The sequence below is a fragment of the Anolis sagrei genome, chromosome 3 (assembly GCF_037176765.1).
Source record: "Anolis sagrei isolate rAnoSag1 chromosome 3, rAnoSag1.mat, whole genome shotgun sequence".
Taxonomy (NCBI): domain Eukaryota; kingdom Metazoa; phylum Chordata; class Lepidosauria; order Squamata; family Dactyloidae; genus Anolis; species Anolis sagrei.
Genome location: NC_090023.1, coordinates 153,084,527 through 153,100,505, shown reverse-complemented (window position 1 = coordinate 153,100,505; position 15,979 = coordinate 153,084,527). Strand labels below are relative to the sequence as shown.

Genomic DNA, 15,979 nt, shown 5'->3' with positions numbered 1-15,979 from the left:
TCCAGGAAAAAACCTCCAAATTAGAATTTCAGGGATGTTAGACGCAAGAGAAGTGTGCTTATTTTAGAACTGTAAAGGTGTACTTACTTCTGTATAGCATTCAGAATGCCCCACATATACTGGTCAACTTCCAGGCCTTCCAACAAAGCTGTTTTACTAGAACAGAAAGGAGTACATTTATTTAATTTATTGACACGTATGTGCATGGTGCTTAACAAAGCGACATTTGTAAAATTTGGAGGTGGAACAGAAACACTTGCAAGTACCTTGATGTTTTTCAGTAAGAGATGGATAATATTAAAGATATTAATATAGTAACAAAGCATATATGACAACTTTGGAGGAACACCAACCTAAGCTAAATGGTTGTTGTAGGTTTTTTTGGGCTATATGGCCATATTCTAGAGGCAGTCTCTCCTCACCTCACTACCTTTGAGGATGCTTGCCATAGATGCAGGCGAAACGTCAGGAAAGAATGCCTCTAGAACATGGCCATATAGCCCGAAAAAACCTACAACAACCTAGTGATTCCGGCCATGAAAGCCTTCAACAATACACTAAGCTAAATGCTCCATGGCAAACAAGTCAATCTGAGGTTTAGAAAAGAAGAGAGAATGTAAATGTTTTGGAATGGGATTTCAGGTATACAAGGCAACAGGCAAACATAACCCCCTTCCAGACAACTGTAAAAAATCCCACATTATCTGCTTTGACCTAGGTTATATGGCAGTGTGGACTCAGATAATCCAGTTCAATGCAGATATTGTGGATTATCTGCCTTGATATTCTGGGTTATATAGCTATGTTATGTGGCCCAGAGTGAGAGACCTCTTGGTGGTTAAAGATGTTACTGATGAAGCAAGAATTGTTGAAAAAAAAAGTATGGGCAGTATGCAATTTTTATTTAGCTAATGATAGCGATCAAGGAATGAGGTGAACTACAGGTTTCCCCATATGCATTTCATATAATGAGGGAAATGGATGACAATGTGTTATGAATAATTTTATCACTGTTATACAAGTGTGCACTTCTGGGATGAGCATTTATGGTGGGTAACTGTTCGCCATGATAGATCGCCCCAATGAAACAGCGAGCATTCAATTCCAGCTTGAAAAATACCGCAAAGTGAAACATAATGTTATATCTTGATGTGCCACCAATGATGCGTCTGCTCACTATTGCAAAGGCAGAATTTGTGTAGTGCTTCTCTTTTATTTTGGATACAATGACATAGTTTTCATCAATATCATTTTGCAGGGAACTGGACTAGTCAGAAAAGGCTCTTATCTATTTCGGATGTGTTGCTCTGTATCTATTATGGCTTGTCTCTTACAGCACTGGTGAAAACTGAACTTCTAAAGCATTTTCTCCTTGCTACATGTTCATGCATCTTATCTGATTACCTCTTACTATTCATTTTTGGAATCTTACATTTAAAAAAAATGCATTGTATCTTATACTGAATGTTCACTCACTTGCATACAGGACACCTCCACGTCCCACGTTCACAGTTCAGCTGCAAGTAGGATTCCAGATCAAAACACTGTAGAACAGAAAAACAAGCTGCATCAGTTAAACAATTATCCAACCAAAATAAAGTAAATTCAAATAAGTGGCTGGTGGAAAGCATCCTTTGGGCTCCTTCCACACTGCCCTATATTCTAGGATCTGATCGCAGATTATCAATTTATCCCAGATTATCTGGCCGTGTAGACTCATATAATCCAGTTCAAAGATAATCAGGGATCAGATCCTGGGATAAAGGGTAGTGTAGATCCAGCCTCAGAGCATGATAGGCTCCTTCTACACTGCCATGAAAATCCAGATTATCTGCTTTGAATTGTATTATATGGCAGTGTAGGCTAATATAATGCAGTTTAAAGCAGATAATGTGGGATTATTAGGTTTGATTATCTGGATTATATAGCAATGTAGAAGAGGCTGTAGAGCTCCTTTGGATGCTTTTATGCAAAAGGCTAGATGGCCATTTGTTGCGGGGTGTTTTGATTGTGCTCTTCTTGCATGGCGGGAGGCTGGACTAGATGGTCCATGTGGTCTCTTTCAATTCTATGAGTCTATGAGTGGGACACGACCTCTAACGACACAAGAACTTTGTACTAATGGAGTAACTTTTCAAGGGCTTCTATTAATATCTATAGGCACATCTTTCTAATACTGCACATATTGACAATTCTTTTTCTAATAGTGAGTTGAGTCTTACTGTTTTCATACTTTTGTAGCCGAAACTCACACCATACATGCATAAAAAACGTATTATCAGTCTTGGAGTAACTTTTACAAATGAAGAAGTACAAAAAAGCAGGAAAATGTCTCTGAATAGTAACATGGGAAATGGAGAAACTAGGAAGAAAATATAATTGAACAGACAAGGGGAACAGAGTGGAGCTACATACTGGTGAGGAGGATTTATCTGGCAGTGGCCTGTTTGTAAACTACTAAGAAAGTCTCATTTAGAGCACAACCTACTATCCTGTTGGCTCTATTCTTCCAAGCTAGTGAGCATCAGGTTAACACGATTGTGTAATCTAATTGCAAGCTGCAATTAGACTGCAATTACAATACAGCAATTAAATCAATTCCTGAATGACAAGTCAGCAGTTCCCTAAATCCCATTGTTCTAGGAAGTCTATTGTAATTGAGATTAAGAATTTCATTTAGAATAATATTATTATCAGTCTCTCTTGGCAATAATTATTAGTTGGTTTTCACCTTAAGTGAGTTGGGCTAGCTCTTCTACGTAATTAATTGACTTTTACTGATGTTGCTGTCCATTTTATCCTGCTATACTGAATCTGAATTTATACTAATTGTACTAACAAGCAAACAACATCAATGACAATTATAGGGGATGGACTGAACTATCTCATCGCCTGGATTCCTTGTTCTCACTAGGAAGCTGACTTTAATATCTCCAGGGACACGACTGAGAGCTGTTCAGTGAAATCAGTGGAGAAATTCAAGCTTGTAATATAGTCCCTTTGGGGAGATGTATGAGGGGTATAAAAATAAAGTTATATAATAATAATAATAATAATAATAATAATAATAATTTGTTTTTTTAAAAAACAAAGTATGGATTTGTATTGTCGAAGGATTTCATGGCTGGAATCGCTGGGTTGTTTTAGGTTTTTTCGGGCTATATGGCCATGTTCTAGAGGCATTCTCTCCTGACTCTAAAAATTAAGTACAGTAATTTTTTGCTTTGACATGTGAGCAAAGCTTTGAGTTACAAGCTAGTCAAGAGTACGCCAGCTGCCATTTTAAGCAGGGCTTTAAAGGAACAGCTAGGAGAGCTCCTTGTACTTGCTGTTATTTCTGCAATCTCAGGGCTTTGGGAGATTGTAGGTATTTTATCATTGTATTTTACACATTGTGATTGTGTTTGATTTTTTATTGTATTATTTTGTATTGTTTGTTATATTTTATGCTTGTCTTATTCTATTTTATTATGATATTGCCTTATGTTTTTTGTCACTGTATTGTAATGCATTTCTGGGCTTGGCCTCATGTAAGCCGCCCCGAGTCCCCTTTGAGGAGATGGTGGCGGGGTATAAATAAAGTTGATTATTATTTTATTATTATTATTATTATTATTATTATTATTATTATTATTACTACTACTACTATGTAAGCTGAGGGACCACAAGTCTATCATCAGTAAACTTCTATCTTGATTAAAATAGGCAAGTTACACCGATATCTGTCATTCTAATTGATCATTGCAGAATTTTTTTACTAGTTTCCCACTCATAGCAGGAAAAGGAAATTTCTGTTCTCCTACCTCATTTTTCAGGATTTTTTGGGAACTGATAAACTGTACAGATATCTCATTAGAATTAAAGAATCCCCCAGTGGCACAATGGATTAAACCCTTGTGCTGGCAGGACTGCTGACTGAAAGATTGGCAGTTTGATTCCGGGGAGCGGGGTGAGCTCCTGTCTGTCAGCTCCAGCTTCCCATGTGGGAATATGAGAGAAACCTCCTACAGGATAGTAAAACATCCAGGCATCCCCTGGGCAATGTCCTTGCAGATGACCAATTCTCTCACACCAGAAGCAACTTGCAGTTTCTTAAATCGCTCCTGACATGAAAAATATTCAAATTAAAACTCATATTGTCGAAGGCTTTCATGGCCAGAATCACTGGGATGTTGTGGGTTTTTTCGGGCTATATGACCATGTTCTAGAGGTATTTTCTCCTGACGTTTCACCTGCATCTATGGCAAGCATCCTCAGAGGTAATGAGGTCTGTTGGAACTAGGAAAATGGGTTTATATATCTATGGAAAGACCAGGGTGGGGCAAAGGACACTTGTCTTCTACTGTGGAGCTGACAGTGTTAAACTGAGAACTGTATTGAACATGTAGCTGGCCAAGGAAAACACAGCCTGGACACCATTCATAAATGTTAATCCATCAAGGTTTGCATTTGCCTGGGACTGCAAAAACAGAGTGGAAGTTGGGAGGTTTTCATGAATTTGGCAGAGGGTGCTGCATAGCTGCCAAGTTTCAAGTTCTCTCTCAATGGGCTGCCAACCCACCTGTACATGTTTGCAGTCATGGCCTCTTGCTGGAAGCTGGATCCGGCGGAATGTGATTGGACACTTCAGAGACACTTTGATAGCTGTCTGCTCCACTCCATCCTCACCATTGAGAGTTGCGTTGCCAGAGGAGGCTGCCACACTACTAAAATTCCTTTTGACTGTTTAAGAAAGGTCAAACAAGAGTGTGGTTATAAGATACAATCAGAGCAAGAACTCAACATTGCTGTGCATTTTGTTCTTGGTACAGAATTCTCAGTGGAGGGTTCAAACAGTTTATTTAGACCAGAGCTTTCCAAGTTGTGTGTCAAGACACGTTGATGTATCAGCTGTAATGTGTAGGTGTGTTGCACAAACATAATAAGCCTTTGGGTCTATGTGATATAAGCACTAAACCATAGATTTTCATGAGGTATGCTGTGTCCCCATATATTTTGTTATTATAATTTATGTATGTGTTCATATTTCTTATAAGGAGCTGTTTGGGTCTACCAGTAAAATTAAATCACTGTATCGTGAAATGATACATGTATAAAAATGGTGTGTCACCAACATGTAATGTTTGAAAAGCTCTGATTAAGACAGTTACACGAGTCCACAAAATGAGATAAATGATTTTGGTCTACTCACTTTTAGTGATACAGTGTTCAGCTGGAAGGAGACGTTTCTTTAGTAAGCCCTGAAGTACTGAACGCACGGATGGCCGATGTACTAACTGCAGCACAAACAAATGCGACTGGGGAAAAACAAAACAAAACAAAATAAACATTCAAAATGTATCCATATGTTCAGTCATCAGATCACATTCAGCCGTATTTGACCTGTCTGGATATTAAATTGGATCCTAAGCCTCTTGGGTCAAGGCTCTTCCAAGGGAAGAGAGGGAAAGAGAGTGACCAAGCCATTGCTTGAGTATGTTTTAATCCTTTGGCTCCACTGTGTAGGAAGGATGAGGTGGGTGCATCCAACAGTACTTGGAACCTACGAGCTCATTGTGATGCCCTTCTTCTCCGTTTTTCTTCCATTGAAGGGCTAATATTTGTTCCCAGTGGTAGATAGTTCATGGGTGTGCTTAGCCATGCCCCCTCACATCACCTGGCACAGATGGCACCGGTGCTGAGCAACACTTGCAAACACATTTAAGGAGCTTGAAAAAGCCCAACTCTAAGATGAAAATTCCCAAATTATTTTCCAGATTTTATAAAATATAAACTGTGAAAGAGTTTCTATGTTGCTCCAGTTTGCCTCCTTCCGCCCCGTTACTTTTACAAAGCAGATAGGCATAATATATTCCTCACAAGCCAGTACAGTCTGGAATCCATTAGACTCATTAGACTGATTTTACTGGTGAAGATGAGATTTTATTTGACCGCAATTTGGACTGATTTGGATGATGTTTTTAACCTGGTGAATTGTTTTAATTTATATTTATTTTTAGGTATTTGATTGTGTTTTATTATGTGTTTATATTGTGTTGGCATGGAATTGTTGTCTGTTGGTAGCCATCCTGAGTCCCTCCTCGGAGGTCGAGAATGGACAGAGTATAAATGTTCTAAATAAATAAATCCATCATGCCAGTAATCCAGGGAAATCTGAAAATGGAGGATGGGAAATCTCCCACTAGTTCAATGATTGCTGCTCATATCACCGCCTATGAGGTATTGCAAAAAAAGGAAATTAATGGATTGGGTCTCCGGGGACTGTATGGGCAGAGGAAAATGGATAATTACAGTAATTATTATTTGGATTGGCATAGAAAATGACAACCTTTTTTTTTTAGGTTTAGGGGGCATGGGTATTTTGGTGGGCAAAGCCACAAGTCACAGTGAGACATGTTTTGATACATTCTTCTCCCTTTCTACCTTCTGGCCCATTCCTCCTTCTTAAAGGGGAACAGTTTAACTTGGGTTAAGATGTTTTAGGCTTCAGGAGGCAAAAGATCACCAATAATAAAAGATTTTAACAACAGCATAAATGACTTCTGCTACAGGTCAAATTAAATGGAAATCTCCAATCATTTACATCATTGAGTTGCATTTATTTTTGTGAGTGAATTTGAATTTTTATCCCACTAGTCATCCCCTGCCGTGCATTGCTATGGCCCAGCCTGTGTATATGTGTTTTGTGTGTGTATATCTGTGTACATGTATATATGTGTGTTTGCATATATATGTAGTTATGCGCATGTGTTGTAATGGTTTTTTTTGCTTTTAAAGTCCCTCCAGCTGTGTATTTCAGTGTTTTTCAGAGTGATGGTCACTCGTTGGCTTGAGAAGTGTCTTGTGTCTGAATTTGGTAACAATTCGTCCAGTGGTTTTTGAGTTATGTTAATCCCACAAACGAACATTACATTTTTATTGATATAGATTACCAGAGATCCTTCTTATAATCTTATGTTGAGAAATTGTCCCTCCCCACCCCTTCCCAGAGAGTTTGGTCTGCCAAATGTAAAACCATAAGTACGTAGTCTTTTTGAAAGACTTTCAGGATGTTAGGTGCTGGACTCTGATGAAAGCACACAAGACTTTACTATCAGTTTAATCAACACTAGTTGACACTGATTGCTAAAGATGACAGAAAGCATTAAAAGCATGTACTCATCACAGGCATATTAGCCAAAACCTGTGGTGAAACTAGACTAGTTCCCCTAAAACTGGCTTTTCAGGTAGTTAATTAGTAGATGACTTTCACACTATATCCTTAAGGAAGTGCTGGTCAAAAAGGAGCAGCGTTCAGGGTTCATGCTTCAATAGCATGTTGCATCCTTATTATTTGTTAATCACTCCCCTTAGTCAACCTCTTCCAGGAAATTTATGTAGGCAACTTTGATGTGTAATTGAAAATGTGATTGATGCTTTATAAGGCAGGACATTGAGCAGGTGGGCAAAACAAACTTGTTTTGCATTCTTGTGCAATGCTGTTCTTTGAATAAAACTGATTAAGTTTATTTGAGCCATTAGGAATGATATGATGCTTATCAACATGTGCATACTTCAATATGGAGAATGTAGCAACTGTGAACTGTCCAGCATGATGAACTCTGAAAACACACACTTTCCTTTCAAATACATGTGTATTCGAGTGACCATTTATCCCATTTCTGCTTGCTCCATCTATAGTGTTGCACCTATGTTGCACTTTCTCCCGTCCTAAACTGAAAGCCTACCCCACTGTTTATTCTTTGGGTTCCCCTCAATTACATACTTTCTTTCCTACCTCATCTAGGGTTTTATCATTTTACCTCATCCATTTGGCCTGCCCATTCTGTTCGATTTTATATTGTGTTAATGTGTTTTGTTTATTTTATTTTGCTATTATACATATTTTATTTTGATGTAATTTTTTGTTGTCTGTATTCTGTATTTTATTTTGTTGTATTGGATCTTTGGGCTTGGCCTCATGTAAGTCTCATGTAAGCCGCCCCGAGTCCTCTTTGGGGAGATGGTGGCGGGGTATAACGTAAATAAAGCTTCTTCTTCTTCTTCTTCTTCTTCTTATTATTATTATTATTATTATTATTATTATTATTATTATGTTCCTACTCAAAATTTGTATAATCTATGGAAAACACATAGGAGTTGTATGGTCATCTTATTTATAGGTATTTAGAGGAGTATTTTCCTAGATTTTTGCATGCTTAGTTTGTTTCTGTCTCCATGCAAACTAGCTGGGAGTATTGTGGCAAAGAATCAAGACGTTTTTATGTATTACATGCACAACTGAAAATGTACAAAGTGAATGGACCTGGAGAGTTATGCCTGGAAGAATACTTCCCCATTTTTTTTTAAAGAAAACAAACATTTCTTCCTCTAGAGGCAAACCATAGCATCAGCAACCACACAGATCCAATATACTTACACAACAGCATGCTGTGACGGTAATTTGAATTGTGTTTCTTCCTGGCTGACAGACGTGTTTTAGGTGCAGGGGTTTATGCGATGTCTTGTTGTCGCCTCGTTCGATGGTAAGTGGAGTTGCGTTGACGCTGACCTGGACTGATGCTGGCCAGTTGGTGTTCATCTGTCTGTCTTCATGGTGATAGCACTTGAATTGGAGTTCCAAGTCTGACCTGTCATGTGAGGCAGATATTTGGGTTGGCACATGAAGCTGCTTGTTTATTTGCTTTTCACAACCTCAGATATATGCTATTTCCGCCAATGTTCTGTATACCAAGTTTTTCCCAATCCCTTAAACCAGGGGTCCTCAAACAGAGGGCCAGATCACAATCCCTTAAACTTTTGAAGGGCTGGATGATATATTGTTTAAAGTGAATGAATTCCTATGCACGCTGCACATAAATTATTTGTAGTGCAAAAAACACTTAAAACAATACAATAATTAAAATGAAAAACAATTTAACAAATATAAACTTATTAGTATTTCAATGGAAAATATGGGCCTGCTTTTGGCTGATGAGATAATGTTGTTGTTGTTGTTGTTGTTATGTGCTTTCAAGTTGTTTCAGACTTAGGTTGACCCTGAGCGAGGGCCAGGTAAATGACCTTGGAGGGCCGTATCTGGCCCATGGGCCTTAGTTTGAGGACCCCTGCCTTAAACTTTGCTTTGTGCAACATCTTTCAGTTTTTTGTTCCCTGATATTTGAATCAGTGACATCAATCTTGCTTGCATTTATGTAAAAGAGAGTGTAATATCTATATTATAAGTTCTCATGTAGCTGAAAATCTGGGTGTACTAAAAATGTCAATACATTACAGTTCCACGTGACCTTTTATATAGGCAACCTTCAATCAGTTTACAGAGTGATAGGCTTCAAAGTAACTAGAATAAGTCAAGAGAGAAGGGGAAAGGTGTAGTCAGGAAATACTCAAAAGTTAGAGGTTAAAACAAGGACATAAAATATGTTAACCTAAATGAATGGAGGGTTCTAGAATTTCTCTGCCCACTGAGTTTGTTTATCAGGCATCAATATCAGGACAATGAGAACAAATTCATAGTGAACCAGTAGCAAGAGAAGTTCTAGGCACATAAAGGGTTTGGGGCCCAGGCCCATAAGAAGTGAAGGTGAAAAAGGTGCACAAGGAATGTCTGAAAATTGGCAATTTCTTTAGTGAAGTGGAGTTTGACTAAATTTATTAAAATTGGTAGCTTTTGCACCAAAACTTTGAACGGGCCAAATCCAAATCAACACCACAATTTTCAGAATTCTGGATCCTGTTCCAAATTTACTGCAGCCATGATGAGTTAAGTCCTCCATTCATCAGTCATCATTTCATTACACTTACAATAATATAAAGTAGTGCACAATTGTACTGGACATGAGGGTCAAGATACTGGGTTGATAGTGAGCAGAGTGGTAGAAGAGCCCAATGGAGCATAAGCGGAGGTTAGGAAAGAGTAGAGGTGGATCCAGAACGAGAGATATGTAGGCAGGTCCAAGTTTTGATTGGGATCAGAGACAGATGTCGCAAGACGAGACAGGAAGATACATCAACAGCAAGAGGAACCACACCCACATATAAGAACGAGTCTGGAAAAGTACATCCTTTCCAGACTATAACATTTGAGGAATATTTCTCCCTGTCCCTTCCTCCACTTCTCCTCCATCTCTTTTTCCCTACCTAAAGCAAATTTGCTGACCTTGTCAATCAGGGAAGGCAGAAAGAGATGGAGGAGAAATTGAGGAAGGTGAGAAAAAAAAACTGGAGCATTTAGAGTCAAGCGTGTCTGAAGTATCTAAACTTTGAGAAACAGTGGTGTAGGTAAACGTTGAGAAATAGTGATGTAGATCATATATCAAGAGGGTAAAATCGTCTGCTGCATTTTTACATGAATACAACTTCCACAGCTCAGGTTGTAAATACCATGCAATGTACACCTAAGGCCTAAGGAAAGGCGACCAGATATTCTCCAGATGTTTTTGACATCTCCCATTATTCCTTCAAATAGCTGAGCCAAAAATGCATATATAGTCATCATTATTAATAGAAAAAACAATATAACTCTTGTATTTATGGGACCAACATCTATGGTTTCATTCATCCATTTCCAACAAAATATGACCTCCCAAGGCATTTGTTTGGTCTTTTAGCACAACACTGGGCTGGAAGTCTTCCACTTCAACAGGGTTTGCTATTGTCCATGGTTCGCATATCCATGCGAAGTCTGGGAATGTATCCTCAATAGATATATGTACTGTATTTTCTCAAGAACATAGCAACATCATGTTTGATTTAAATAAGCAATAAATAAATTACATATCTGCTCGTATCTAAGGATTCAAAGGGGGGGAGGTTTAATTCCCACTTTTGTTATTAATGATCGATGTACAATGGGGCTGAAAACAAATATCACCATAAGGCATCTCTCCTTGCATTACTTATTGTCATAATCCCAACATATCCTCAAAATAAAATGAGTGAGATCAAGTTTATTTTGTTATGTTTTTGGTCTGTACAATGTTCAGAGTTTGCTTTCTTTCAGTATACTCGAAAAGGTGAATGGTATGTCAGATGCAGCAAATATGAGAGCTCTGTTCACAAGGCAGGATTTCTTTGACCCAACATTTTCTGCAATGGTTTTTAAAGATCCAGGAAAAGAGCTTGTTAGAAAAAAATCATCTGCAAAGAGGACTGCAGTCCATTTCTCAACACAGCTCAGGTCGTTTGCAGACCAATTAGAAAAGTACTCTGAAAAGTGCCAATTAACTTTTTAAAAAAACCAACAACCTGAGTTGTAATGCGTAAGATTTTCTCTTGTTTGAACAAAACATCTTATAGCTGGCAGATCAAAGTTCAAAGAAGAGAGGGAGGAATACATATGTGCTCGGCTGCTTTTTTGACCTATCATTCCCACTGACACCATTTCTCACATATGATAATTAAATCCTACTAATTTATTACTAAATCATTTTTTGCTTATGACTGGCTCAGATTTCTTTCTACTGCATTATATACCATATGTTTTCCCCTTCCTTTAACATATGGAAAAGTATATCTTTAAAATATTTTTGTGCAGGCCTATTTATGATAACAATATATCTTTAAAATGTTTTTGTGCAGGCTTTTTAAGAAAAGCAACCAAGTCGGTTTGTGAAATTTGAGAATATTAGGACTGGGTAGTGGCACAGCTAGTTGAGAGTCAGCTGCTTTAAAACTACTACTGACCGAAAGGTCATGAGTTTGAAGCCAGCCTGGGTCAGAGTAAGCTCCCAACCATTTGTCTAGCTTGCTGGCAACCTTTGTAGCCCAAAAGACAGTTGCATCAGTCAAGTAGGAAATTTAGGTACTGCTTATGTGGGGATTATTATGATGCCATAAAACTCTCCAGCAGCATGCAAAAGAATGAGGAAGTACTCCATCGGTGTCACAAGTGGACAATGAAGCGACAGCTCCCCTGGTGGCTGGAACTGAAAGCTGGAAAGTTTAATAGCCTCTGTGTGTCTGTCTATATATGTTGTGTGTCTATGGCATTGAATGTTTGCCATCTATATGTACATTGTGATCCGCCCTGAGTACCCTGTGGGATGAGAAGGGCGGAATATAAATACTATATATAATAATTAATTAAATAATAGAAATGTACATGGATCAACTTTGTCTATCAAGAGTCACTGGAAAGACAAAGGGGCCATGGTGGCATAGCGGGTTAAACTGCCAAGCTGCATAACTTGCTGATCGGAAGGTCAGTGGTTCGAATCCATGGATGGGATGAGCTCCTGCTGTTAGTCCAGCTTCTGCCACTCTAGCTGTTTGAAAACATGCAAATGTGAGTAGATCAATAGGTACCACTTTGGCTGGAAGGTAATGGTTCTCCATGCAGTCATGTCAGCCACATGACCTTGGAGGTGTCTATGGACAACACCGGCTTCTTTGCCTTAAAAATGGAGATGAGCACCACCTCCAAGAATCGGACTCAACTAGATGTAATGTCACTGCTTCAATCTGCCTTGCCCTGTTCTCACTCTTAAAAATAGAAAACAAGCAAATAAAAATAAAATGCCCATGGCTGATGTGGAATCAAAGCAGTCAAGAACCGTTTGTATTTGCTGGCTGTTTTCACAAGTAGAGTATTAACAATCATATTTGAGAAATGATGAATTGGTTCATTTTATATAAACAAAGCTCTTAACTTAATCAGCATGTCTGGATGTCATAAGCCATGCTGCTCCCCTTCCTGATCATCTATTTGTTGGCACAGCTGCAAAGTGACTGGAGGTTTTTTGTATACTTAACCACAATTTATTATGTCAGTCAAATCGTAAATTGCGTTTAATGGTTTGCTTTAAAAACCACTTTTAGAACACACAGATTTAAGCTGGTTTGCTTCAAATACACTCTAGTTATCATTAATCTAAATCTGCTGGGCTTGATCTGACGACAAGCGATGGTCCACCAAAACTGAACAACTGATCTCCTCTAAAAGTGTGAGTCTCGACCCCAAATGGGGTCCCCTTAACTCAATGTTGGGCCCATGAAAAAAAATCCTCAAAGTAAGAGGTTTCTGAATGCTATTCATTCACACAAATGTGTTACCAACGATGTATAGTACAGTGGACTACACAGAAATTGCTTCAACTGTACTTCATAAAAAGGAAAACCAGCCTGTTTAGCAAGCCTTGCAAATGCTTATTTATTATCAGTAAATGTTATTTTATATACCTATATTTCCAGTGTCATTTTAAAAAAATGTGCCTTGGTAAGATCATACCTGGAATACTGTGTCCAATTCTGAGCACTACAGTTTAAAGGCGATGTTGACAATCAGATCAAGCCCAGCAGAGGAGGGCGGCTAAAAGGATCAGGGGTCTGGAGAACAAACCCTATGAGGAGCAGCTTAAAGAGCTGGGCATGTTTAGCCTGCAGAAAAGAAGGCTGAGAGGAGACATGATGGCCATGTGTAAATTATGTGACAGGAAGTCATAGGGTGGAAGGAGCAAGCTTGTTTTCTGCTGCCCTGGAGACAAGGATGTGGAACAATGGCTTCAATTTGAAGGAGATGAGATTCCACCAGAACATTAGGAAGAACTTCCTAACTGTTAGAGCTATTCAGCAGTGGAACTCTCTGCCTGGAGTGTGGTGGAGACTCCTTCTTTGGAGGCTTTTAAGCAGAGGCTGGATGGCCATCTGTCAGTGGTGCTTTGAATGTGTCCTGCTTCTTAGCAGGAAGTTGGACTGGATGACCCATGAGGTCTCATCCAACGCTATGCTTCTAAGGGGTTGCCAATAGAAAAGGTTTCAAAAGCCTTGCTCTAGGCTGCATTGGATGAGGAAGAAATAGAGTGTATGAATTTGCATGGAGACTAGACCTGTTCCTATCATCTTGAGCTATGAATTAATGTGATGTCTGAACAAAGCCACTACATCAGATACTAGACATTGTTTCAATATAGACATTAAAGGATTACAATGCTTACATCGAGATTATTTAATATTCACACTACTACTAAAAAAATAAGCATTAACTTACATAAAAGTCCACTTCAACCAGTGATTTCATATCTTTGTTGCAACTAATCCTTAACCAAAATTAATACATTCGTATGCAATGTTTAAAGGAAACAAAACATGATTTATGCATTATGTCTATATAAATACATTATGTCTGCCTCTTCTAGTTCTAGTAAAGCCCAAAAGCAACAAGAACAATCTCTGATAAAGGAAGAAAATATGTTGTTTTCATAGTAAGAAGGACTCTCATAAATAACATATGTTTAAAGCAAATTCTTAAAGGTGTTATGTCAAAGTATTTAAAATTAATTTAAACACAAGTAGAGCTTTAATGTTCAGAGTCGTCAAGCTGTTTTCTTTCACACTACAAGCATTTAAAAACAAGCCCATGCTTCAGTGCAGATGTATAAATCTACAGAACGATTCTGCACAATCCCAGCAGTGCTCACTTATTAAGAAGAGTCAGCAAATAACTACACCACCTCCCTCTGCTGGGGTTACTCCAAGATCATGAAAGACAAATAGCGAAAGGATCTCAAATATAGAACATTAACCTTTGGATGTGACCCACTGAAAATTATTTATTTCAAATTAAAGGAGACAGGAATTAATTCATCAATCGATGTCCAAAGGGTGGTAGCGAAAATCATATAACCACGTTCCATTTCGTATGGATAAATAAAATAATCTACCCTTTAATTATGATTAAGGTAGAGCTTAGAATATATTTACATGTTAAAGCCATTAATAACTGAATAGTGGTAGGATGATGCTCTGAATTCCAGAATATCATCTTATTATGACTAAAATGATCAAGGGTCTGGAGAACAAGCCCTATGAGGAGTGGCTTAAGGAGCTGGGCATGTTTAGCCTGAAGAAGAGAAGGCTGAGAGGAGATATGATAGCCATGTATAAATATGTGAGAGGAAGCCACAGGGAGGAGGGAGCAAGCTTGTTTTCTGCTTCCCTGGAGACTAGGACACGAAACAATGGCTTCAAACTACAAGAAAGGAGATTCCATCTGAACATGAGGAAGAACTTCCTGACTGTGAGAGCCGTTCAGCAGTGGAACTCTCTGCCCCGGAGTGTGGTGGAGGCTCCTTCTTTGGAAGCTTTTAAACAGAGGCTGGATGGCCATGAGTCGGGGGTGATTTGAATGCAATATTCCTGCTTCTTGGCAAGGGGTTGGACTGGATGGCCCATGAGGTCTCTTCCAATCTTTGATTCTATGATTATTACTCTGCTATGAATGACCTAAAGGATAATGGAACATCATCTTATTACTTTTCAGGTAGAACAGTATTTTCAGTTGATGCCGAACAAAGTATGAATACTACACAAAGCAGAGTTCTCTCTGCACCGGAAAAAAAAGTATTTTGACTCAATCATGGAGTGAAAGCAAGAAGAACTTGAAAAAATAGCTTTTGCTCCTTGCTACAAGTTCAACTTGCGTCCTGGAAGAAAATGAAAATATCTGTCCAAGAGCTTCTCCCAGTTCCACAAACAGGCCTGACTTTGTCAAGGTGAGATGATGAAAGCAGATTGTTGTTGTTGTTGTTTATTTGTTCAGTCGCTTCCGACTCTTTGTGATCTCATGGACCAGCCCATGCCAGAGCTCCCTATCGGTCGTCACCACCCCCAGCTCCATTAGAGTCAAGCCAGTCACTTCAAGGATACCATCCATAAGCAGATTCTGCCCACCTCTAAACTGACAATTTAGTACCAAGGGCCAGCGAATCAGCTCTGTGTCGGCTAAATGATGCATGCAGCTGTTCTGGGTTAAGGGTAGCCAAAGCTGCTTAACACAGTCTTTGACTATGTTAACCAAATTCCCAGGATGCTCAAAATTCTCCCCCAGAATCTGGAGCAAACCATGACTTTAGACCTATGTAAACAGTAAGGTAAAGGCAAAGGTTTCCCCTTGACATTAAGTCTAGTTGTGTCCGACTCTGGGAGGTGGTGCTCATCCCCATTTCTAAGCCAAAGAACCAGTGTTGTCCGTAGACGCCTC

General features: G+C 38.8%; 1 protein-coding gene across 9 annotated transcripts in view; it reads right to left on the bottom strand.

The window, feature by feature from the left end:
* ZMIZ1 (zinc finger MIZ-type containing 1) overlaps nt 1-15,979 on the bottom strand; it is a 520,385-nt gene that overhangs the window by 18,371 nt on the left and 486,035 nt on the right. For all 9 annotated transcript variants that reach the window (XM_060769065.2, XM_060769068.2, XM_060769069.2 and 6 more), the window contains 5 exons: nt 8,420-8,630; nt 5,192-5,297; nt 4,562-4,722; nt 1,477-1,544; nt 88-156 (listed from right to left, as the gene is read on the bottom strand). In XM_060769065.2, coding sequence (XP_060625048.2) covers nt 88-156; nt 1,477-1,544; nt 4,562-4,722; nt 5,192-5,297; nt 8,420-8,630 — 615 coding nt within the window. The remainder of the gene's footprint in view (nt 1-87; nt 157-1,476; nt 1,545-4,561; nt 4,723-5,191; nt 5,298-8,419; nt 8,631-15,979) is intronic.